The sequence below is a fragment of the Mytilus trossulus genome, chromosome 1, assembly GCF_036588685.1.
Source record: "Mytilus trossulus isolate FHL-02 chromosome 1, PNRI_Mtr1.1.1.hap1, whole genome shotgun sequence".
Taxonomy (NCBI): domain Eukaryota; kingdom Metazoa; phylum Mollusca; class Bivalvia; order Mytilida; family Mytilidae; genus Mytilus; species Mytilus trossulus.
Window position 1 is genome coordinate 12,453,837 of NC_086373.1, and position 26,549 is coordinate 12,480,385.

General features: G+C 32.7%; 1 protein-coding gene across 1 annotated transcript in view; it reads right to left on the reverse strand.

Moving 5' to 3' along the window:
• The window catches only part of LOC134715489 (VWFA and cache domain-containing protein 1-like), a 53,302-nt gene that overhangs the window by 6,769 nt on the left and 19,984 nt on the right, over positions 1-26,549 (reverse strand). The window contains exons 3-20 of the mRNA XM_063577696.1: positions 26,197-26,259; positions 24,935-25,099; positions 23,660-23,868; positions 22,809-22,974; positions 22,151-22,379; positions 21,210-21,335; positions 19,394-19,467; positions 18,575-18,725; positions 16,208-16,487; positions 12,013-12,124; positions 10,594-10,765; positions 10,074-10,207; positions 6,371-6,537; positions 5,734-5,844; positions 5,303-5,410; positions 4,457-4,559; positions 3,609-3,704; positions 2,967-3,101 (exon numbers count right to left, since the gene is read on the reverse strand). Of these exons, the coding sequence (XP_063433766.1) occupies positions 2,967-3,101; positions 3,609-3,704; positions 4,457-4,559; positions 5,303-5,410; positions 5,734-5,844; positions 6,371-6,537; positions 10,074-10,207; positions 10,594-10,765; positions 12,013-12,124; positions 16,208-16,487; positions 18,575-18,725; positions 19,394-19,467; positions 21,210-21,335; positions 22,151-22,379; positions 22,809-22,974; positions 23,660-23,868; positions 24,935-25,099; positions 26,197-26,259 (2,601 nt within the window). The remainder of the gene's footprint in view (positions 1-2,966; positions 3,102-3,608; positions 3,705-4,456; positions 4,560-5,302; positions 5,411-5,733; positions 5,845-6,370; positions 6,538-10,073; positions 10,208-10,593; positions 10,766-12,012; positions 12,125-16,207; positions 16,488-18,574; positions 18,726-19,393; positions 19,468-21,209; positions 21,336-22,150; positions 22,380-22,808; positions 22,975-23,659; positions 23,869-24,934; positions 25,100-26,196; positions 26,260-26,549) is intronic.

The following is a 26,549-nucleotide window of genomic DNA, read 5'->3' on the forward strand; positions in this document are numbered from 1 at the left end:
ATGAAGCCAAAACAATTTTATGTATGTGTATAATAGCAACACATTGAATCTAAAGAGTGCTAACAGGTTTATGAGCCAAATAATGAAACACCATGCAAATGGAAATATGGGTATTGACTGATCAAGATTAGCTGTTACAATATGTTTGATAAAAAAGTAAATAGAATCATTTTTATAACAGTGTACAAAAGACTATTTCTTGGCGCGCTGAGGTTATCAATTAATTGGGTCTGCAACGCCCTCTTGTCAGGGGCGGATCCAGGATTTTAGAAAGGGGGGAGGGGGGCGAAAATTTTCGAAAAATGTTTTGGACCTTTTTTTGGCTAAAAAACATAAAATAAGTGTAATATGCACTGTTTAAACAGTTCCTGGCTTGGGGCATGTATATTTTATAGTTGCTGTAAAGTATAAGGGTTGGACATTGTTTATGCTGTATATTCTCCCTATTAAGGGGGCTCGCGGGTCTAAATATTTTTTTTATTTAATATAGGATTTCTCTATATTTTTCTATAAACAAACTTTATCTTATTCTTAATAGAAAAATGAAATAAAAAAATGGGGTCATCGTTCATTTACGCTCATAATCTGCCTTCGAAAGAAGCATACATTTTTGTTAATGTCCTTTTTTTCTGTTGAACTAATAGGAGAAATATCGGTAATATCGAAATAAAAAAAGAACTAAATTACAGAAATCGCTTAAATTTTACATTTATTTAGTTTTTGTACAGCTTATTCGAAAACAGCAATAAAAAATATAGGTCACCGGTGAGTTAAAAAATATTTCAATTTTAATGCCAAAAAATGACATTTTTGCACCAAAGGGAGATAATTTGAAGCTTTTTCAGTGATATCAACATTTTAAAAGTCACCTGGGGTCACCATGAATTAAATTTTTGAAATGATTTTTGGATCATATGATAAAGTAACAACTACTTAAAGGCAGTAAATAAAATTTGTAATGAAAAATTAAAGTTTATTTTTTTTAAAAATCTTATACCCGCGAGCCTCCTTAATTGTCTTTCATAAGAGAATAGTATTGATCCAAAGCTATGTACTGATATATTTGTTGTAGGACTTGTCAGTAAAAAATAGACATGGAAATTCGATGAAATTTACAATACGACTGACACGAGTTAAAACAGACAAACAAGCAGTTTTTATCAAAATGTTTGATTGATATGTTTCACCCAACATAACTTATAGAAACAAAGTTAGGGGTTCCAAATCCAAAGATTACGAAAGTGTCTGAAATGACAACGAAGTTAGAATGACGGTCGACAAATGGAGACATAAAGGTCACACCCAGCAGGCAGATTACAGTCTGGTCTTGACTTGAAAAAAGTATTCAATAAGTCCGGCGAAACAGACATTCCAGTCAGACATGCAAAGACCGGCCACAAAAAAAATACTACACCCTTTTTTATTCATCATGTTCATATCATGCTAAATAATTTTGTTGGAAATTTTCGTTTTTAATAGCAAAAAAGTGGACAAGACTATAGTTTTCAATCCAGATACGGCCAGAATTTTTGTTTAAGGCAAGAATCAGAGTCAATTTAATTTTTCTCTTTCAAATATCTAAGACTGCCTCCTCAAATCAAATGGTTCGTACCTGAGACTTGTAATTTTTCTAGAGCTTATACTAAAATTGATAATGGAAATGGGGAATGTGCGAAAGAGACAACAACCCGACCAGCAGAAGGTCACGAACAGGTCTTCAATGTAGCGAGAAATTCCCGCACCCGGAGGCGTCCATCAGCTGGCCCCTTAACAAATATATACTAGTTCAGTGATAATGAACGCCATACTAATTTCCAAATTGTACACAAGAAACTAAAAATAAAATAATACAAGACTAACGAATGTCAGAGGCTCCTGACTTGGATAGGCGCAAAAATGCGGCGGGGTGACTTGGGATCATTATTCAACTTTGTTATTTATAAAATAAGCTGGGGCATTTGGAATAAACATGTTTTCGTAGTTAAATAATATTGTGAATTTTTTTTTCTTTCATGAGAGTGTAATAGTCTATAGAGTATATACTATTAATTTCTGTTTGGCGGATAGTGAAATTGAAGTCAATACGTTCTTGCTCAATCCTGTGTCGCTTTGAAGGTTTCCTGATTGTCACATGTGACATTCTCAGCCTAAGCAATGTGTATTACTGTAATTTGAATTTCAAAATGACCGAGTGCCGTTTTTTCAACGCACTAATCAACTCCGCCATAACAAATCACATGACTTTGACAATCAGTTAATACCAGCGAAAAATATCTTTATAAGTAAAGAATTGTCGTATACAAATTAGATACTTGCGAAATGGCAATGTTCACGAAGTCTAGTCTGATAAAAAAATTTTCACCAAAAAAAAAAAAGTCCGTGCAAAGGGGGGGGGGAGGCGTAAGCCCTCTACGCCCCCCTTTGAATCCGCCACTGCCTTGTCATATCATACGTGTCATGGATATTTAAACTGTGGGGATTCCAAAGATTCTCAACGCCTATATAAAATGATACGCAAAACTAGCAGAGGACTAAAACTTTAAGTGTTGATTTGAATGCTGAATACGTAAACTTTGTTTTCTTATCGTGCACCTGCATGTACTTTTCACGTGTATTCTTTTTAAATCCCAATCAGAAGGCATCTGACAGACTGAGTGATCGTAAACTCGCAGTTATCGAAAGCGGGTGACAAATAAGTTAAAGGTAAATGATTCAGTATTATAACCAACAGAAGTATCGCGGGTGTCCACGCTGTTATGAAAATTATTTTATCTTCCTTATATAAAGCTGTTATTCATTAAACGGCATTGGCTATATTTTTTGCTCTATTCGGTTCTATTAGCTCATATTTATTTGTAAATTCTCAAATAAGTTGGCCTCGAACATGACTGATAAGACAGGTATTATCCAAATGCGAATCTGGTTCAGTTGAATTGCTACCGTTTTTTGTTTCTATCTTAACTTACACAAACACAATTGCCTGATGGCTTCGACTGGAATCTTATAATAAACAAGTTACTGTCAGTAACTGGTCTTATCTCAAATTTATCGTCCGTATCCTTCAAGTCCAATCCACCCGAGAATCCCGATGGCATGGTCACCTATAATTAGTAAAAAAGATTTTCAATATGTCAATACTTTCAAGATTTCAACACGAAATAAGAATATAAACGTGTCTTTTCAAAACATACATTATTATAAGTAATATATTGAAATAAAGCATGTTTATTGATAATTAAAGGCATTGAAAGTGCGTACTAATTGAGCAGTCATTTCCAGTGATTATTTAGTTACTATGCACTTAACCCGATGTGGCTACAAAACAACTTGAAATTTTGCCCTCGAAATGTTCTCAATTAGTCATAAATCTGAATTCAAATCATTAGTATAAATTAACTTGCTTTTACTATAATGTGTATTCAATAATATAATGTATTCCAGTCAATACAATCAATTTGTATATAACGTGTTTTGTTCAGGTCCAATGTTTTTTTTTATCATTTTCAAACATACATTTTGAGCTATTTGAGGTACAAAGATTTAAATACTTGCAAAAAGTAATTATATATGTACAATATATTGCCGTTTTTAAGATAAGATTGTGTTACCCTATATGATCGAAGATTTGTGTTCACGGAGAAATCTTGGCATTCTTTGCTATTCAGCACTCCTTTAGAGGTCAACATGTCTGCAATACCAGGTTCCTTCAAATAACAAGACTCGGTATAAGTATTTTATATTTTGATATATTATGTAACTGAAAGAAGACTTGAATGAATGATTATCACGAAATAATTATTTGAAAATGAGTTCAAAGACGACAGACAGAAGAAACTAGTAACAATTATTTTTAATCATATACTTTATTATAACCTTGAACAGTCAGGAATGCTCACGTATGGGTTCTTAAAAAAACAAAACTCCGAACTCATTCCATTCATAATGGGAGAACTAATGAAAGATGTTAAATACGTTGAGTCACTTTTCTCCCTAATTTTATAAATAAAATTGAGAATGGAAATGGGGAAATGGGGAATGTATCAAAGAGACTAACACAGACCAGATGTTCCTGACTTGGGACAGGCGCAAACATGCGGCGGGGTTAAACATGTTCATGAGATCTCAACTCTCCTCCTATACCTCTAGCCAATGTAGAATAATCGCATAACAATACGTACATTTAAAATTCAATTCAAGAGAAGTCCGAGTCTGATGTCAGAAAATGTATAAACCAAAGGAAAAAAAAATGACAATTATACATAAATAACAACAGACTACTAGCAGTTAACTGACATGGTATATTTAAAAGTTACCCAACACAAACGCGGGCATGGGTGTTATTTTATAAATTAAGTAGATACTACGACATCATAGTATGTAAGATGGGATTGCTGATGTTTGAAAGCAGATGTAATGGTTCATTTTCTTTTCAGATTTCTGTATGCAATAGTAATACCTCGACAGTAATATGTTTAGGTTCAAGGAAATCAGATTCATCTGTCGTGTCCTTAAGTCTTGGATGCATGACAATAAATCCACTATTATCTAAAATGATACATCTGAAATGAAAAAAAGGAAGAATATTTGAATATGTATAGGTTAATCTCAATAAACTGCAGGCCAACAACAAAAATTAACCCAACTTTTTCTGAATAAAAAAACGATTGCAAACATGCGGTTGGGTTAAACATGTTTATTATATCTCGGCAACCCTTCCCCTATACCTCTAGCTAATAGTTAACTTTACATAACTAAATTTAAAGTGCACATTTTGTATTCAATTGCATTCTTGTAACTATGAAAACACTGACATGGTCCAAACATACCAGTATGTGATTATTTGGTCTTTTTTTGTTTTCAACTTAAATTTCAATATATAATCTACATAGTTTCTACGTTCAACAGCTTGCTGATCTGGTCGTACTAGTTCACCTGCAACTTTTATTACACATGTATTACTTTATACTCAATGATCACAGGCGAATCATATTTATTAGTTGCTTTCTTTACAAATATGAGGACATGCTTGTTATAACACGAGTAGTTTGCCATTTTAATACCCAGTTCAAAAATGGTAAATTTGGAGAAATGTTTAAAAAAGAATTTTATAATCACTTTTCATATGTTCATACAAGCTGAGGCTACTATACTAGTCTCAGATACAAGTAATCATGTATCTACGATAGGATTTATAACGATGTTATTTTACAAGGAATTTGGGATGAAAATAAACTTCCGTTTCCTTGGACCACATTGATCACTGAACAAATATATTTGATATAAATTCATGATAACATATTACCTGTTCCCGTCATCACATGTGGGATAAATATTATTAATAAACCAATTGAAGTACTGTAACGGGAAATCAGCAGCGACTGTGGCAGTTACTGCGCCAAGTCCATCAGTTCTAAAAGATTTTAACGCATAGATATTTATTAACAAATGCTATTTTGAAAGAAAACTAATACTTCACGATCATAATTAGAAAAACCTATGATTTTTAATCAAGATTTTCATTCAACGCGTGGCATTCTTGATGGCTAAGAGTTACAAAAACATTGGTTAATTGTTATGGATTAAATGAATATTTATCATTTGTAAAAATAAAATGAATCTTACTTCTTTGTTCCTGTTTTTGTCTTTTATGTATTGAGATTAAAAACTAAAAGCCACAGGAAAAGCATGGCATCAGCAACACGAAAAGATTTTTTAACCCATAATGCTAATTACCCTGCTTTGTGTAATGTATGTATAAATGTGAGCACTATTCCAGATCCCCAGCCGTCAACATACGGAGTGGTAAGATACATAGTGTTTGGATGTCCTAAAGCCTGACGCCACCTAAAATAGGATGTTTTGAAAAGATTAAAAAAGGCTATAGTAGCAAACTGCTGTTCAGAAGTCATAAATCGATTGAGAGAAAACAATACGGAGAACAACCTAAAACGCATCAAATATAAGAGAGAAAAAAACACGAAACAACAGAAACACTGAAATTCAACAAAAACAAACGCCAACACCCATAGAAACGAACTATATTGATATCAATTTAACAAGCAGTTATTTAATCATTTAAGGATATGAATCCATTAACATCAACGACACCAGTGATAAAAAACATTCTTTTTTCTATGTTTCTAACTGGCTTTAGTGATAGAGAAGGATATGCTGTAAATATTATTGTGGTCATTCGATATTTGTCAAAAAGTATTTGGTAAAAGTATGTGCTTATTAAAATGATTAACAACACTTGTTTTGTTACCATATCAACCAACCGCCTTTTGGAAGTCATGATCTGAGATAAAAAGTTATTGTCAGCTGATTTTAATTTATAAAGCGAAAATTAGTATTTTTTTTATTCTTTTACCAAGGTCTCTTTTCATGGTCAAAGTTTTTATGCAGCACTATTCCCGGATATGTCCTCATGATTCCTGACTTTGTACCAATGTACCGCCATGATACATAAGTGGCTGGATGTTCCTTCCAGAACTGCTCTGCTTTATAAGTAGCCCAAACTGATGATCGAACGGTTGACTGTAAACACATTTAAAGTACTATTAATAAATTCTAAAAGGGTAAACTTCGATCAAAGTAAACATATTTTCAACTGAAACGAGCATTTGTAACTGAATTACATTTAACAGCGTATTGAAAATAAGTCATGTTCAGACTTTCTGTAACTATTCAGGCGTTACCACTACGGTAAACTCATAAATATTTAGGCAGGTCTCTTGCAGTTAATTAAGATCTTTTCAGGCTTTGTTCAAAGTTTTCAGGAGCTGTTGTTTAACTGTGTATCTTATGTAAAAAAAAAATTAAACGTAAATCAAATATGTAACAGAACAACAAACAACAACCACTGATTATAGGACCCTAACTTTGGATAAGCACATATATACAGAATTAAGCGGGGTAACACATTTTAATGGAATCCCAACCTTCCTCTAACCTGGGAAAGTGGTTTAGTAATACAACTTGTGAACTAACTAAAGAAATCAATTGCAAAAGGCTTACATAGATTTTTCTAAAGATTAGACCATTGGTTTTCCCGTTTGAATGGTGTTACACTAGTATTTTTGGGGCCCTTTATATCTTGCTGTTCGGTATGAGACAAAGGTCCGTGTTGAAGGCCGTACCTTGACCTATAATGGTTTAATAATAATATAATAATACATCTAAAATAGATTGGAAAGAGTGTCGTCAAGTCACCAAAGATGCTCTTTCCTCATTTTGTAAAAAATGGTGCAAACGGGAAAAATCTGATAAAAAATCTCTTGATTCTTATTTAAATAAATGTATGAATGTGGTAGACAAGAGAATATCACATTTTGAAAATAATTTAGAAGTAAGTAATAGAGTACATAAAACACCTATTTCCAGAATAAGAAATAAACTTCAAATACTTTCAAAGCGGTTTGTGTTTGTACCTGCCGACAAAGCAGCCAACAATGTGGTTGTGGTATGACGTAAATACTACACGGACGTTCTTAAGAATGAAATTTAAAATTCATCTACATGTTAGTCCATCCGCTTCACAGAGAGTCATATAGTAAACAAGCATATCACAACCACATCAAAGCTTAAGGCTTCTTCTGAACATTTGAAGGTCCCTACTATGTATTGGCTACCTAAACTACACAAAAAACCATTTAAATATCGTTTCATCTCGGCCTCTAGTAAGTGTTCTACAACTAATCTGTCAGTGCTCTTAACTAGTTCATTAACTACTATTAAAGAGCTTATCATAAATTATTGTAATAAAATATATGAACATAGTGGTATAAACCATTTTTGGAGTGTAAAAAATTCTTTGGATGTTTTAGATAAATTGCGGGCTTTTGATGGTCCTTTTGATTCTGTTAATAGTTTTGATTTTTCTTCTCTTTACACTACACTTCCACACTATCTTATTAAACAAAAGTTTTCCTATTTAATTAAATTGTCGTTTGGTAAAGCTGAATGTAGATATATTTGCTGCAACTCATTTAAAGCCTTCTTCTCTAATGAACACTTACCGTTATCTTGATGATACTTGTTCGTTAAATAATCAAAGAATTTTCTCAATATACTGCTGAAATTTACCCCAAGGAATTTACTTTAAATAAATCAAATGTATTCGGTAATAACTGTCCTTTCCTGGATTTAGATATTTCGGTTTTAAACGGGAAACTACACACTAAAATTTACGACAAAAAAGACGATTTTTCGTTCCCTATTGTTAATTTTCCATTTTTAGATGGTGATGTTCCTTTGGCACCATCTTACGGTGTTTCTATTTCACAACTTGTTCGCTATGCCCGTGTCTGTTGTGACGTTTTTGATTTTAACGAACGCAACCTATGTATTACTGGTAAATTATTAAACCAGGGATATCGTTACCATAAATTACTTAAAACCTTTACTAAATTTTTCCATAGATATAAAGATTTGGTTTTGAAGTTTGGTTGTACCTGTAGAAAACTTATTTCAAACGGGATAGCACATCCTCATTTTTACAGAAATGTTGTTAATCGTGCTCGGAAATTTAGAAATGATCCATGTAAACTTGTTGCTCCTTTAAATAAACTGATTTTTAAAGGTTACCTATTCAACACTGTGATAAGATCATTGAATATTGTTTTTATTGGTATAAATATTGACTGTGTTATAAGTAGATTAAAAGCTAACTAGATATTACTAGTATGTTATATACATATACATTTTCGTGGATCTACAATCTGTCGATACCTGTAACTTGACATTGCACAAGGTCATGTTTTTCTCTGGCTGTTTATGACGTCTTTACACTAAACACTAAATCCATTGTATGTTGGATGTGTACGGATTGATTGCTCAGTCTTAGAGGCATGATTTTTTTATTAGTTGTTAAGGGCTTTGAACTAGCTGTCAGATAACAGCGAGTACTCTCAGATCTGTTCATTGTGTCTTTTTGTTTCGGGATGTATAAGTACCCGGCCACTTCCACTTTTATTTTTTGTCTATCAGATGAGTTAAAAAGATTTTTATAGTTCGTTCTTATGTTGTACTGTAATACCACTGTCCCAGATTAGGGGGAGGGTTGGGATGCCGCTAACATGTTTAACCCCACCACATTATTTATGTATGTGCCTGTCCCAAGTCAGGAGCCTGTAATTCAGTGGTTGTCTTTCGTTCATGTGTTACATATTTGTTTTTCGTTCATTTTTTTTTTTTTTTTTTTCATAAATGAGGCCGTTAGTTTTCTCGCTTGAATTGTTTTACATTGTCTTATCGGGGCCTTTTATATGTGACTATGTGCGGTATGGGCTTTGTTCATTGTTGAAGGCCGTACGGTGACCTATAATTGTTAATGTTTGTGTCATTTTGGTCTTTTGTGGATAGTTGTCTCATTGGCAATCATACCACATCTTCTTTTTTTTATACCTTTATAAATCGTTACTTGGATGGAGTGTTGTCTCATTAGCACTCATATCGCATCTTCCTATATCTATTAACTCATCATATGTACACAAATTCATTTGGTTTCTTTTTTATCTTTTTGTTTTTGACATGCCTGTGAAGGAACTCCAGCTCTTATAAAACAGAACGGATCAAAAAGAGAGGAACACAGTTTGTTCCCATAGGAATGTCGACAATTTGTTGACAAAGTCTACATCTAAACAAATATGTTGTAAATAAGAAGTTCCAGTATACTGATCACTTGTTCCTCTGTGTAGTTTGTTTCACTTTTTTGGTACATGTGTATTGCAAAATAATAACTTTATAGCGTATGCTACCATTTTTATATTGAAAAGCATAAACTGACGTCAACCACTGACTTGGGACAGGCATATACAGAATATCGCCGGGTTAAACTAGTATAAGGGTTCTGGCATAGATTTACTTGAACAAAATGTATAAAGATATACACATTTGTAAAAAGCAGGATTTAGTAAAAACAATTCAAAACTTGACACTGGTAGCTTTTGTCATAGATAAAATAAGCTGAGTATGTGTTTTTTAATGCAATCATTGACTGGATTGTTGTCTTGAAATTGAACATCTTGTTTTACTGGTATCGTTATTTATAAATCAACACTATCATAAAATACCTTAAACCCTGGATTACTTGATGTCGACGTGATATAATTTTTATATTTCGTGACATCCTCGGCTGTTTCATCTCTGTCTATAAATTGAAATGGATTCTCAAAAGCAGTCGGTGTGAACTTTACAGAACTGTGAGCTGAAAAGTATGAAATAAAATATATTACAGTTTTAAACATAAGCATTCAATAAACATGTATAATTATACCAACCAGCTTTCAGAGGCTTATGATGCACTGTCATTTATGTACGAGAAATTATATGAATGAATTTCAAATCTATTAATCAATTTTATATCTGAGGCTTAATTTTTATTAGATATATAAATCAACATGGGAACAACACTCAACAACTGAAAAACTGAAAACCCCACCATATTATCGCTCATTAAAATCGGTGCAAGCTAGGGATATTTATTTTTGAAACTTTTATAATAGTAATATAAAATTAAAATTAAATCTACTTAAAAAAGACATACTATATGTTTTCTGCGTAAAAAAAAAACCAAACAGCTAGGGCACTTACCTAATGTAGCTCTTCTTCTGTAGAATTTACAATTTTCAAAGTTATCCCTCGTAAGATTTCTATTATGGAACATAAAGACATTGCTTTTATCTGTATTGAACTTTGATTCGTCGATTTCGAAGTACGATTCTTCCACAAGAACAATACACAAAGAAAAATTACTCTGAGGTATCTACAAAAGAAATATTTCAAACACATTTTACTTCTTTTTATGCACCAATACATTGTGGGTTTATGAAAAAGTATTAATGTATACATGTTTGATACATTTGTATTGTTTAAGAAATGTGTTTCTTGAAGAAAAAAATCAATCTCTTCAGACTATCAGGAATCCTCAGTTGGAATTAGTAGGTCTTTTGATTCGTTACTCCGTCTCTCTCTAACTTTTGATCTGAATGATCCAAAATTACGGAGTAAGCTCCCCTTAATTGTAAATTTCTAGTGCATTTCAGCCAAATCATATAAGGAAATACCAGAACAGGAAAATGAAAAAAACATGTTTTATTTGGGAACTATTAAAGATTCTGGACTTAAATTATTGTAAACTTGAACGTTTTTTTTTATAAGTCCATGTTTTCACTACTGATTAATTCTTTGGCGGATTGGCACTTAAAACTGAAACAAGAAACTATCCTTGTCATATAGTAGCTGTGCATTTATTTAATAGTAAGACAAGAGCCAATTTCTTTGCCATAAGGACATTTAAACACAAGTAAATTATTATATTTCTGAATTTTGACCAATTGTGCAATTTTTATATATTATTTTGATTATGCCTTACATTGTTGATACGATTTCATTTTGAACTGATTGTTTGTTTTCAAATATTGATAAAACGAATAATATATTTTCACCGATGTTTGAAGAAAAAGGGTTTGGATACAAGAAATCTTAAAGATACCAAGTTGTATAAACTTCTTCGCTTAAACTATAACAGACATGTAGAAAAAGACCAGATAAAGATTTAAGAGCAAAACACGAGCAAGATTCTTTAGAAATAGAATTTCGTAATGACGTTAATGTTTGATCTATTCAACAATTTTAAGAGACAAAATACAATTAATACTTCAGCTTCAAATCCTCAACAAAATGTCATTAGCATCATATCTTCCAATGTTCCAGTACGTTTTTTTTTTTTAGATAAGACTACTGTACGAACTAACAAACATTTTTCCCTTGAGGTTAGACATGTTCAAATCGAATGTTTTCATATTTAATTAATCTGTTTCACTATTACAAAACCACATTGAAGGAACATATTTTTTTAGGGCTTTCGTGTGTGAAGCTAATACTTATTCATAATTACAATGACTATTCCTGCTGATTAAAGTGAAAGACATTAAAATAAAGAAGTTTAATATGCATTCTAAATTCTGGAATATCTGAAAGTACTTTGCTAAATGTGTTGTCTGAACTCACCGGGCCCCAAAACAAATGTGCTCTAAGATTTACATCCTTACTGCCGTCATTTAGAAGTTTTCCACGTGGCTTTATGAAGAACTTATTAAAAACTTTTGATCCTTCTCCGCCGCTGAAATATATAATGGGAGGTTTCCTTTATTCACATATTTGTCGAATAATTCGGATATTGTACATTCAGACACATTCGAAGCAATCTTAATGGCTATCTTTACACGCGAGCATATTTTATTCATCGCAAGGGTATTCTTGGTCAGATATATGCTCTAACAATCCTAATCTTTCAACAACTCTCCGTAGACTAAAGGAGACTACTAGATTAGACAATTGGGAACTGCAACACCTTATGGCTGCAATGAAAAAATTGATGGTATAGGTATTCTATCTAGTCCTTCGTGTAACTCGGTGAATGTGATGAATATTTTCAACTCGACTCCTCGACGAGGACGCAGTCATGCTCGTCGTCATTATACATCACCTTCTCTACATAATGTCTCTATTAATGACTTGCTGCCATTCATACAAAAGCCGTAAGGTATTCATCACATTTGCACGAAACTTTATTCATTACCTCTTTCAAAACTTCATTCTCTGTTCAATTAATTTATGTTTTGAATCCACTGTTACAAACCCTCATTCAAATCAATACAAACTTCGAGCTATAATTTCGGATATTGCAAGTCACAGACTTTTAAAGCCAGTTCGCATTGGAATAGATGAAAAAGAGAAAAGATCTTTTCTAAATCTTTCCTTTGCCACAAAGGTCTCGATGGCGTCAACCTAGGCAATATCCTTCATCATAAATTAGTTCAATCGAAAATACCTCCTTATTTCAAAGACCAGTCTGTAACAATAATTTCTCATACCTCTACCAAACCTATTGCAACTAAAATTTTCAATTACAAACGAGTTTTGTAGGATCTCAATATTGACGACTTCAAGTCTAAACCTCCTGATTGCACTTGTGCTAGTTCCCAATTCACAGATAATCCTGCTGGCCACGTTATTATCGATGACCTTAACATGGTTAATAACACTTCTCTACGAAATGTGTTATCGAAAGGTCCGAAATATCGTGAGCCTAAATCCATCAATTGGAAATACAACTTTAAAATTTTGATGGATTCAATCGAGGATTATGCCAGGCAATGGGCTAAGCGCGAGAAGGCAGACGTAGACACTCTTTCCGAATGGATTAAGCCAGTGAGTTCGTTGATACAAATCAGAATTCAGAAACTGAATGGGTCCACCAATGCCCATGCTACGTCAATATTTAAAGACCCAAATGTTGCAAAATACCTATCCGACCTCCATGACAAATATGTTGTTTTCCCCGCTGATAAAGCCCCAAATAACATCGTTTTTGTGTGTAAAAGGCATTACTTTAACTGCCTGATAAACGAATTAGGTATTGACAATTCACTTGAAAACTCAACATATACCCTCACGACACTTACCAAAGAGGAAATCCTGTATAACCATAGGTCTGTTCTATGTTCCTTTGGAATTTCAACAAAAGATGAAGAACTGGATCTTCCATCACTGTATTGGATACCTAAACTACATACGTGTCCTTACAAACAACGGTATATTGCTGGGTCTTCCAAGTGCTCCACAAAACCTCTTTCTAAATTGTTAACATATATTTTATCAGCAATCAAAGTTATTGTGAAACTGCCTATTCTAGAGGTGGCGCGAATCAGATGTGGATACTTAAAAATTACACAGATCTTTAAGAGTACATACAATCTAACTCTCTTTCATCTTGTAACAGTATTAAAACATTTGACTTTTCTTATCTTTACACAAGTATTCAACATTCCAAACTAAAAGACAAATTGAAAGAGTTGGTATAACTTTGCTTCTTAAAAAAGAATGGCCAACGTAGATACAAGTATCTTGTCTTAGGGAGGGATTAATCCTACTTTGTAAAGAATCACTCTAATTCAAACAAAACATTCTCTGAAACTGATATTATCAAGATGTTTGATTTCTTGATTGACAACATATTTGTTACGTTCGGAGGACGTGTTTTTCAACAGACTGTCGGCATTCCAATGGGAACAAACTGTGCCCCTCTACTTGCCGACTTGTTTCTTTATTATTATGAGGCTGACTTCATGCAGGAACTTCTAAGGAAGAAAGATAAGAAGTTAGCAATATCCTTTAACTCTACTTTCCGCTATATAGATGATGTTCTTTCACTAAACAATTCAAAATTTGGTGACTATGTGGAACGCATCTATCCCATCTAACTAGAGATAAAGGATACTACAGATACAGTTAAGTCGGCTTCGTTTCTTGACTTACATCTAGAAATTGACAATGAGGGTCGGTTGAAAACAAAACTTTACGACAAAAGAGATGATTTCAGCTTTCCAATTGTGAACTTTCCATTTCTAAGTAGCAACATTCCAGTAGTACCTGCATACGGGGTATATATCTCCCAATTGATACGATATTACCGTGCTTGCATTTCCTATCATGATTTTCTTGATAGAGCGTTGCTGCTTACAAGGAAGCTATTTAACCGAGATTTACCAAATGGTGAAGTTGAAATCATCCCTTCGTAAATTTTACGGACGCCATCACGAGTTTGTTGACCGTTATGGAATAACCGTTTCACAAATTATATCGGATATGTTCCTGACGTCGTAAATACAATCCCCTTCCCTTTCATGAATCTGACCTTCCGAATTAGACTATTTACCGGATTTGTAATCACATAAGCAACACGACGGGTGCCACATGTGGAGCAGGATCTGCTTACCCTTCCGGAGCACCTGAGATCACCCCTAGTTTTTGGTGAGGTTCGTGTTGTTTATTCTTTAGTTTTCTATGTTGTGTCATGTGTACTATTGTTTTTCTGTTTGTCTTTTTCATTTTTAGCTATGGCTTTGTCAGTTTGTTTTAGTTTTATGAGTTTGACTGTCCCTTTGGTATCTTTCGTCCGTCTTTTATTAATCACAAAGGTATTCTTGGTCTTGTAACTCAGAAAATGAAGAGTTTTTCGTATTTGTAAAATTGTCTTATTGACGTATATCCGGTCCCTATTTGTTTACTAGAAAGACATGTAAAAAGTCAGATTACATATTCATAATAAAAAAAATTGGTAACTATAAAAAATAATTCTGAAAGTTGAAACATCACTATAAATCATCTTAAATTGTTTACACCCAAGTGTGAACACCGATAAATTGTTTATAATAATGTTTGTATCAGTGTTTGAAGGTTCAAGTAATAATCTAAATGGTCATTTTGGTTTGCCCGTTTGAATGGTTTTACACTAGTAATTTTGGGGCCCTTTATAGCTTGTTGTTCGGTGTGAGCCAAGGCTCCGTGTTGAAGGCCGTAATTTAACCTATAATGGTTTACTTTTTAAATTGTTATTTGGATGGAGAGTTGTCTCATTGGCACTCACACCACATCTTCCTATTTCTATTTAAAAGAGTTCTGTTTATGAATGCCCAATCGTGCCCAATCCCTTCGAACGTGTCCAGGCTTATAATCCAAAACATCAGAAACTAATTTCTAGTCGATCAATACCCTCATACATTATAAAGTATTTAGGCATCACCGGAGTGTATAAGAATAAAGGAGTTCACTTTGTTAAGGATGATACAAACTGTATAAAACTATATTGAATTGCAATGTTTTTGTTTTCTCTAAATAAGCATGTAAATATTAAGAGTAAAATTCATATAACCGCTTCAAGTTAACATAATTTTTTATTGATCCATTATTTTTCTTAAATGTTGTCTAGTTATTCGAAAGCAGAAGTCACTGTGCAAAGTGTATCATATTTGGAAATTTGCCTATACGAATAATTACACTTTTACTCCTGATATTTCTTCTATCGTGTCCCCCATCATTTAATTGCCGTGTGTTTCTTTGACGACATTTTAGCGCTGAAAGTTTTGAGACGATTTTGGCATATAAAAAATGAACACGCTAAACTAAATAACATTTATTGGACCCATTTGTGCAATTTGTGTTTTGAAGAACTTTTTTTGGGCAAAATAGACACCTTTGGGGGAATATGACACGTTTAGGGGGAAACACACGGTTTTGTTACATGTTCATTGCGTCATCGACTTCCTAAGTGTATGCTTCAGCAAGACTTAACGCTAGTAAAGACTATGCATATGCTGTAACTATTTGATATTATCGCTTATTTATTACAAGAAATGCATACCTTTTCATGGATTCAATAACGGAGTGTGCTTCTGCTGCACGTTCAAGAACACTTATATCAACTAATACCGGATCTTCAGAAGATTTCACAAAAGCTGCATTGGGTAACAATGGATGCATCAAAACTCTCCCAGTTCCATCTATCATAAATCCATAGGAATATTCTTCTTCGGAGAAGTATTCTATCTCAGTCAACAGTTCACTGATTTTTACATCAGTACACATTACTCCATGAAACCCCGAGACTACCTTAACAGTACGACAGAGTGAAGTAATCAATCCTACAACAAGTATACTGTGAATTCATTTATTTTCGTGGATAAGGGGAAAATTGTATGTTCGTGGATATTTAATTTCGTCGTTTTTGCCGATATCTGCATATAAGCCTATAGCAAATTTGTCATTCGTTGAGCTTTTGATTTCGTGGTTTACCTGTACTGACAAAATCCACGAAAATTGGTATCCAACGAATAATAATGAATCCACAGTAATTCGTAATTGAAAAAAGGATGATATTATTTTAAAATGTCTTCATTATTCCACAAACTTTTGGCTCGAATATAACGTTTTGAACTATCTTAAAGTTATCCGCGCAAGCACAGGCACTCCTGAGACTTTAAATAGATATTTATTAATGAAGCAGAGTACAACAACATCTTACTTATCATAGGAAGATGTCTAGGTACTTAATTTCTAGGATTCATATTTTTGTTTTAAATTCAGTTTTAATGAATTTTCTAGTCCTGATCTAAAGGACTACCGTGAGTGTTTAGAAATATTTTACCATTAAAATATTACATACATTCGACGATTTGTAAGGAATATGTCATGACAAACAGACACCAAGCCATGATCAAAATCAAAATGTATCTGGCGACAGTTTTTCGTTTTAAATTCAGGACTGCAATTGTCACTTTGACAAAATTTGTCCATGTTTATAATGTGGAAAATTGCTTGTTACGTATATCTAAGTGAAGAAAAATAATAGATGTATAAAGTACACCCAAGCTAGCATTTGAGAAAAAGGTGACGTAAGCTACATTTACCTATTTTTAAGATTCGTTTATACTTCGGTTTTGAAAGAAAAAAATCCTTCATTCATCAGTTTTCATAGAAGTAAATAAGTTTAATTTGTGTTCATGTCATTATTGTTTATATTTCGTACACTTGTTAATACATCGAAGTACTACTACTTATATTTGTCATTAGAACGACGCCAATAAAAAGATGGCTATTTTCTTTTTTCGTCAGTTTTTGATTTCTGACATTTGAGTAAAAGAGCTCTACTGTTGAGTACATGCCATTGTATATACATTAACAGAAAAATTCATGTTCTAAAATGTGAGCAACACCTTAGTACTCTGAACCATTGAATCAAACACAAACTTAGTGATAAGATTTTTTGACTTTTTAAAATTCATATGATTTCAACCGTTGTAGTCTCAAAACCTTTTCTTTTACTACCTAGAATATTAATATATGACCCAATACCTTTTTGTTCGATTAAAGACATATTTGATCATTCATCAAAATTGGAGGCGTTTTGATAATGGTAGAAACTACATAATAATTTAAAGGTCATGATTCAATATCGATGAATTTTTTTTCTAGAGTTATTGCTCACGACTGATACCCCGCTAAAAGAAATGAGTAAATAGAAAATTGATGATTGATTAATGAAAACATTAACACACTGTATAGCGTTGTCACATTCTGAATTTCTTTTAACATAGATTTTCCGTCCTCACAATAACCACAGAACAGCTTCCTTTGTTCTTGTATACACCCCCTTTGTAAATTATTGAATGACTCATTGTTATTTATAATGAATTAAATGTTCACTTTAAATTGTGATATCTCGAACGATTTGTTTCCACGTTATTTTGTTTTTGCTAATTCTAACATTAACCGTAATCCTACCGCTGTTTTTCTTTTTTTGAATTTCAGATTTTTGAGATATCGCAATATGAAGTTAAAAGAATTAACATTATGCAGCTTTTTGTAAATTACATTAAATATGGTTGAATGCCATATTCACAATATATTAGTTGTATCGCTGGATGTGTAAATGCCATATATATTTTGTTTTATATATTCAGTTTCGGTTCAACGAGTTCCAAACACAAACGAAATATGGCTGGACTACGTATACATTACCCTGAGATCAGCCCTAGTTTTTGGTGGGGTTTGTGTTGCTTATTCTTAAGTTTTCTATTGTTTGTCTGTTTGTCTTCTTTCATTAAAGCCAGGCGTTGTCAGTTTATTTTCGATTTATGAGTTTGACTGTCCCTCTGGTATCTTTCATCCCTGTTTTACCCTTAAGAGGATATAAAAAAAAACATATTTTAACATTACCACTCGTACATACCAATTTTGGAAAAGGGATCGACATATGGTGATGTAAAGGTTGACTGATCAGACTGGCCACTAGTAGGTAAATGTTCATAAAATGTTGCCAATTTGACAGAAAGTAACTTCTGTTTGGATTCAGCAAAATCAAAGTATTCGAAATGTCCAATCTAAAACAAAATTAATAATTTAAAGCAAAAGTTTAATGAATAAAAAACGTATAGATATTTGGAGTTTCAAAAGAAGGTTGAAAAGGGATGAAAAATATTGGTCGTATGCTTGCAAACATAAAAAAATTGTACTATACGTACACATCGGCATTTTCACAAGTAATAAAATTGGAATGGAAATCGGGAATGTTTCATAGCAGTTATTTGGTCCTTACTTTCTTGACAATAGTTTTATAATGTAATATTTGAGTTGAATATTTAATCTATAATGTGTTGCTTTCCTTAAGTTATATTTTTGGTCTCAAAATGTACAGTTTTGAAATATCAAGAAGAAAAAGACACAGCAATTCGGTATCGAGCACATCCAGAAAGGTATATTAGTGAAGGCTTTTCGTGCAAAAGTTGTTTGTCGGTTTTTCAATTCAAAATAGATTTTGAATAACCAAACTAAACAGAAGCTGAGGGAATCAGAAGTCTAAATATAGCGAAATCACAGGCGTCGAAAAGATAAACAAATTTGGACTTTTATTCAAATGCCACGGTAGAAATTTAACACAATCGGTTTATTTACACACCAGGCAGCTCTTCAGGTGTTGCATGTGTTTATTGCCTACCAATGTTTATTCCTTATTCTCTCTTTGATAACTTTAAATGTTATTAGTACATACTTGCTTCGGTCCATAGGACGAGTTATGTAAGGTCTGACTTGACATATTTTGTAACTGAATTTTGGCTAATTCATCTGAAAAAAAGATGTTCAATTATTATTATCTGACTTAGAATATAGTCTTTGCAGCACTATAGGTAAATGTATTTGAATAACTTTAGCTTATTCGTTAGTTTTCTATGTTGTGTCATGTGTACTATTGTTGGTTTTTTTTTCCATTGTAAGCAATGGTATTTACAGTTTATTTTCGATTAATGAGTTTGACTGTCCCTCTTGTATCTTTCGTCCCTCTTTTACACAACTAATTGCCTGAAAAAAGCCATACATCTAGAATAACAAAAGACCAGAATATAGTCGAATGCGATACTAATTCAAGCGAAACCTATCCCGTTTGGCTTATACAACATTGATTTATATTGTTTTATATTTATCAAACTAGTGAGGTTACATCTTGACCTACATCCAGAAATTGACAACGATGGTAGGTTGAAAACTAAACTTTACGACAGAAGTAAAAATTTCAGCTTCCTTATTGCGAACTTTTCATTTTCTATATAAGGACATTCCAGCAGCACCTTCATATTGATTATATATCGATTTATACGATATAGATGAGGACGAATATTTGTCAACTATTGCATCAATAGATCTGTCCTCTTTTTCTCAATTGTGAACAACCTTATTAGACAAATAATGGCTTGCACTAACATAGCAACACGACGGGTGTTATGTCCGAGCAGGATCTGCTTTCCATTCTGAAGTACTTACAATCATTCCCTGTTCAGGTAAACTTTGCAAACGTATGTTTAAAACAAATGTCAAAACATGTGTGCGCTTAGCCGTTTATATTGTTTGTGTTCGAAAGAAATGCACTCTTAGTCTTATATAGTTTGCTATACTTCATTATTAATGACAGAACTACATGAGTCCATTTTAAAGTTCTTTGTTTTACTATGCTCCACAATGCTTAGTAAAATGCAAAAAGACACCAAAAATTTATTAATTCAGTTTCAGGAAATCTGCAACCTTATTAAAACAGAACGTTCTTAATGGTCATACGAAGGAAAAAGAAACGTTGTTTGTCCTTTCTGCTAGAGGATAAATGCGACAAAACAATTCAGATATTTATATTCTGATTATTGTGAATGTTGGGTCATTTACAGATGCATAAGCACGTTCAAAGCGGAAATGTTGTCATTACGATTCATCTCGGTTTGAAGAGATATCGACAGACTGAACAATAAATTATTAATTAATTTTCAGTCTTTCGGTCAATTTTCAAATTTTTCCAATTCGATATTTTTTGAACTGTTCAAACAATTATGCGTTTGTCAAATACGATCAGTTCAGACTACGTTCTTTAACGCTATACTTTATAAGCTACTGAGTAGTTCTGAATTAATTGCAAAGGAATACTCTATACTGTGGATTCATTTTGTTTTCTTAGGAACCAATTTTCGTGGTTTGAGGAAAAAACACAAGTGTGCATACACTACCTTAGAAACTTTGTAATTCGTTGAACAATTAAATTCGCGGTTCTTCAGTATGCACGAAATCCACGAAAATTGGTATCCAACGCATGATGATGAATCTACACTAGTACTGAAGATATACAGCTGTGATAATGAGAATTGCAAATAAACTTAATGACTGTACTTCACTGAATAATTTATTTGTTAGATTTTGCAGATAATGTGAATATCAAAATAACCGTTTCAGACTAAAAGTCTTTCCTCATTTATTTTTCAAATGTTTCCCCCTTTTAAGACTGCTGAATAGGTATAAACAAGCCTAAATACAAATAAATATAAACATACCTTGTCCAATCAGGTAAGTAAATATTGCAATTTTGTTTTGAAGTTTTGCATTTTCAGTACTGATTACTTGTACAGGATCAATACCGGATGTCGATTTGCCGTCGGTGACGAAAAGAATTACTTGATCTAAAATATATAATAACTTAGCGATACTTGACTCCACCATATATTTATAGATTATCGTTGATCATCCCGGCTCCAGCGAGAAAGGCAATCGAGTTGAGATGACCAATGATACCTTGTTTATCGCTATTTTACCTATGACGACGTTGTCAATTTCATGTCAATTTCGTTAGCAAGGCCACGTGCCTGCTTAGTTTCTAGCGATAATTTCTCATCTTAAGCGAGAAGCATGAGATGAAAAAATATCACAAAAAAAGATCAAAGAAAAAAGCATAAAATAGCGATAATATTGATTTTCATTTATCTATACATTCTCAAAATTATGATATCGTGTGGTCAGTTTTGTTATATGTTATGTATCTTATTAACAGATCTACCCATCTGCTTTTGTTTTCATCCTTTGTGCCGCGTACTTGAGCTCTTGCAATTTGCTATGGATTAAGTATTGTTGCTATGTTCCGCATTATTAGTTGTATTTTTGGAGGTATGAGTTGATCTTTATCATAAATTAATATAAAAAAATATATCATTTTTTTAATTCTTTTTTTTATATTGAATAGCAAATTAACCATAACTGACATCATTTTAGTGTTTCGTCTTTGGTTCTGCGTTATAATGTGTAGTACCTTTACAATTGTACGAGACTAACAAAATTGTTTAAAAATGTCCTTGGAGTTCGGTATGATTTTTGTGAATTTTGGGAGATATATTAGAAGGTTTAAAATTCTAAACTACTGTTGACTTGACTACAACTATTATGCGCTTATGCACAATTGGTTGACTTATTTTTCTTAAACGTAACTTGTTTGAAACGTTACCTCTATTTTGAACTGTAATAACTTCATCTGAGGAATTGAAAAACTTAAAAGCAGCAACTAAAGCTTTTTCAAAGTTTGAAACTGCATTTCCAGTGTCTATGGAAAAGACATAATCCTTAAGCTTGTCTGTATTTTCCTTTGTAGCAAATGCCATCTCACTGTGATAACATGAATGATATGAATTTCCGGAAGGAGAAAATGCATCTTGGTTAAATGTTACCAATCCAACCTGAAAATAGATATGCAATACAGTACATGTAGAATGTAGTGATTACTGATGAAATATACTCATTTGCAAATGCCATATATCTAAATAATGCACAATACTGAACGTTTATTATCAGACATTTGTAAGTCTTGCATGTTTTATCTAATTTTGGAATTAATACGTTTCGGAGTTTAGTGTAACGTCACTTTTCACTGAACTAGTACACATTATTTAGGAGCAAGGTGAAGCCCGCCTACTGATGCAGGACTTGTTTGCTTTGTTGAAACCCGATAAGGGGCCTTGGACTGTTTTCTGCTCTTTGGTCGGGTAGCTGTCTCTTTGATATATTTTACAGTTCCATTCTCAAATGCATGATTGTCGATTTGTTTCATGAATGATGATACTATGATTTTAAATATCTGTAGTTAATGAACAAAATTTTTATTTTACCCTATCATTAGGCTTAAGAGTCTGAATGACATTATTTGCCGCTTCTTTAGCAATGACAATTTTCGTTTTTGGTGTGACGGCAGAAGATTGTCTCATTGACGCACTGGTATCAATAACAATCACGACATCTTTATCCGAAGGAGAAGCTGTTGAAGCATATGGAGTCCTGAAAAAAGGAAATATTGATGCTATGAATGTATTATTGATTGTAAATAATATAATATACTCTACATGCTGGAATATTGTTTCATAGAAATGTAAAGTGTTTAAAGTTGTCGTTTTATCTAGATTGCAACCGACCCTTACTCTCAATTTTTAGATGTAAGTCAAGATATAAGGCAGTTTTAACTGTTGCCTGTTTCATTTTTAAATTCATGTAGACAAATACGTTCAATATAGTTTTCAAACTTTATATTTTCGAATGACCGGACATCATAGCAGAACATGAAGTTAAGTGTTTTTTGTAGCATCTTTTAATTCCTTCTTAGTAATACCTGAATGACGTAGGCTTTCTGAGAATAAATGAGTATTTGGCAAATGCACAACTTGTCCCCATTGAAATGCCGATTTCTTTTTTTAAAAGACATCCTTTAAATGTAGCAAATAAGCTGATAACCCATCATGGATCATATATATCCAGTGAACCTCATTTGATATTAGTAGTTTTTTTGTTATGATCACGGCTTCGCTACATAACTATACACACATTGGAAAGGGATTGGAAGACTATGTTTTAAATGGGAATCACAAAATAGTCTAAGTGACCTTCTTTGTATCTCCTTATTTCAGATACTAGTAATCAATGAAGAAAAAGTGAAAATAATGCAAGGTGTTTCAAAAAATACTCTCACGTAAATCTTGGATCAAAGTTCTTGCAGTTATCCAACTTCGTAGCAGGATATAAGACTAATACACCTTCTCTCGTACTGTAATGCTGCCACAATATATTCTTGTTGTCTTGGTAATCCTTCTTCATTATATCACTTATTAAATCGGTCGGATATTTTAGGTTATCTGTTTTGATTGGAGAAATGGTTACACATGCTTGACTAAAATCTACCTAAAATATATAAAATACGAAATATAACGTTACAGTACCCAAATTGCACCGAGTACCCAAATTGCACCCGAGTACCCAAATTGCACTTATTTAGCAAGAATTTGTCTTTTTATTAATTTTTTGATACTATGCACGTCTTACAACATAGGTAAACTATTTAGATATACACAAAACGTTCACAGTATTATAATTTATCAACAGATGAAGTGTTTACTGAAAAAGCAGAATGTACGGAAACGTCGCCATGCGACGTCATCAAAACGTCATCTTTTTAAAATTTGCAAATTCAATATGTTACAAGTATCCGTTTCTTAAAAAATGAAGAGCAAGCTTGGACTAATATCCAATTGTTCAAAATATTTTAAAACATTAAATAAAAGCTCTGACATGCGACTTTTCACGATGCGAATTTAAGCATGGATGCAATTTGGGTACTCCTCAATACAGAATCATTGGTGGTTTGGAGGTCAGTTCAGACCAATTTTTCTATGATTCCACATTGATTCAAAATTAAATTGGTGAAACCATATAGAAAATAATGATACATCTACAAAATAAACACATAATGAAAACTTTTGTCTGAAGCATAAATAAACGTAGGTAAATAAAATTGTCAAAATAGGTTCAATTTGTGTACCCTCACGTTATAAACTCATACCTGCAAACCTCTGAAACTTTTAAAGAGAAATGTCTCTCATCTCTGATTTGAAAACTGAAGAGGACCTTTTAAGCGAACGACATTTTCCAGTTAAATAAATGACCTGTTTACCTTTGAACCGCACCTATAGAACCAGGAAACGATTGTGTCATTTTGACTGAAAGTGAATTAACATCGATGTTTTTGGCATGTGTAGCCAACGACGATAACCATATCAACGTACCAAGTCCCATTCCTTTTGGATGAATGGACTCACGTTATTACCACCATCGTTCTTATCTATGTTTGTGATTTTAACATCGGAAAACTACAGTCGCCCTCGCTTTATAAAATATGCTCTAATATATTTATTCAAAGCACAATGTTATTTTTTCTGAAAATAATTTTTCTTTTACATTTTTTACTTACCTTTTTCTGAAACTCTAGTGCGTACGTAAATTTATCGTCTGATAAATCACAACAATTCGGAAGAGTCGTTGAAGAACTGTCCTGATTAACTGACACAATTTTTGCTTTCACGCTATCTAAAACCTTATTTAAATTGGTCAGGGCGGTATCTAAATTTGTTTGTATCTAAAACAGAGAAAATGATCCGTATAAATGTGTGTAATGCATCAAATATTTTATGAACACGACATACTCTTTTTGATCAGTGTTGCCTAATTGTTGCTTTTTTGATAATGTTTTAAACTTCAACTGCAATTAAAACAACTAAAAAAAATGTGTTATACAAACTTGTGTTTATTTCTCGTTGTTTTTGGTAATATGCAATGGTATTATCAGTTCGCCTTCGTGTGTTTCTTTGTCCAATATGTTATACTATTTATTTGTATGTATAGTCCTGCAATGGTGTGTTGTCATTTTAATGTTATATTTATATTGCCATTAAAGCGAGAGTTTTGGCATGCCACAAAACCAGGTTCAACCAACCAACCATTATTATTATTTTTTTAAATGTCCTGTACCAAGTCAGGAATTTGGCCATTGTAATATCATAGACTTAGTTCGTTTCTGTGTGTGTGTACATTTTAACGTTGTGTTTTTTGTGTCGTTTGTTTCCTCTTATATTTGAGTATGAATTCACATTATTATAAGACGTGTCACGGTACTTTTCTATCCCAAATTCATGTATTTAGTTTTGATATTGTATTTGTTATTTTCATCGGATTTTGTATAATGCTTAGTTCGTTTCTGTGTGTGTTACATTTTAATGTGTCGTTGTTCTCCTCTTATATTTAATGCGTTTCCCTCAGTTTTTGTTTGTTACCCGGATTTGTTTTTTTTGTATCGATTCATGAGTTTAGAACAGCGGTATATTACTGTTGCCTTTATTTATACTGATGTGTTCGAGTGTTTCTGTATGTCTTCCAACTTTTAAACTGATGTTAAAATACTTTTTTTCTAATTCTAATTGTGTCTTCTTGAACATATTTAGTTTTTCTTTGTTATCTTAGTAATGCCAAATTATTATTGGAATGTTCAGAAATCAGAAATACACAAACATATTTTAAACGAAGTCCCTCATAAATATGTGAAAGCAATTTACTTTACATTTAGGATCCACACAGCATACGTATTATTACTTATCCGAATGCCGAATTATAATACTCAGAAATACATTAGATTTACTTTCTGTTTGGGATCCATATAACATACTTATTATTACTTACTCTTTGCAATGTTTCATTTCCAGTGCCTGGTATTTGTACGTAAGGAATTTTATTAAATTCGTCCTACATGAAAAAAAACCCAACATTAATTTAATAATTAGTATCTGACAGACATCAACATTTTTCCTCGACTGGAAGAAAAAATACAAAAATGTTGAAATCCGCGGTGTAAACACGGTTTTAAAGCATATTGCAACTGTAAAAAGAAACTTGTCATAAAGGGCATATGCACTTATGAACATTACACGCATATGAACCTGAACAAGTGTTACTCTCTCTTTACGTATTACCAAAATAAAGACATGCCCGAATCAGTAAAATGTGTCCCTAAATCAACAACGATTATTTTTAAT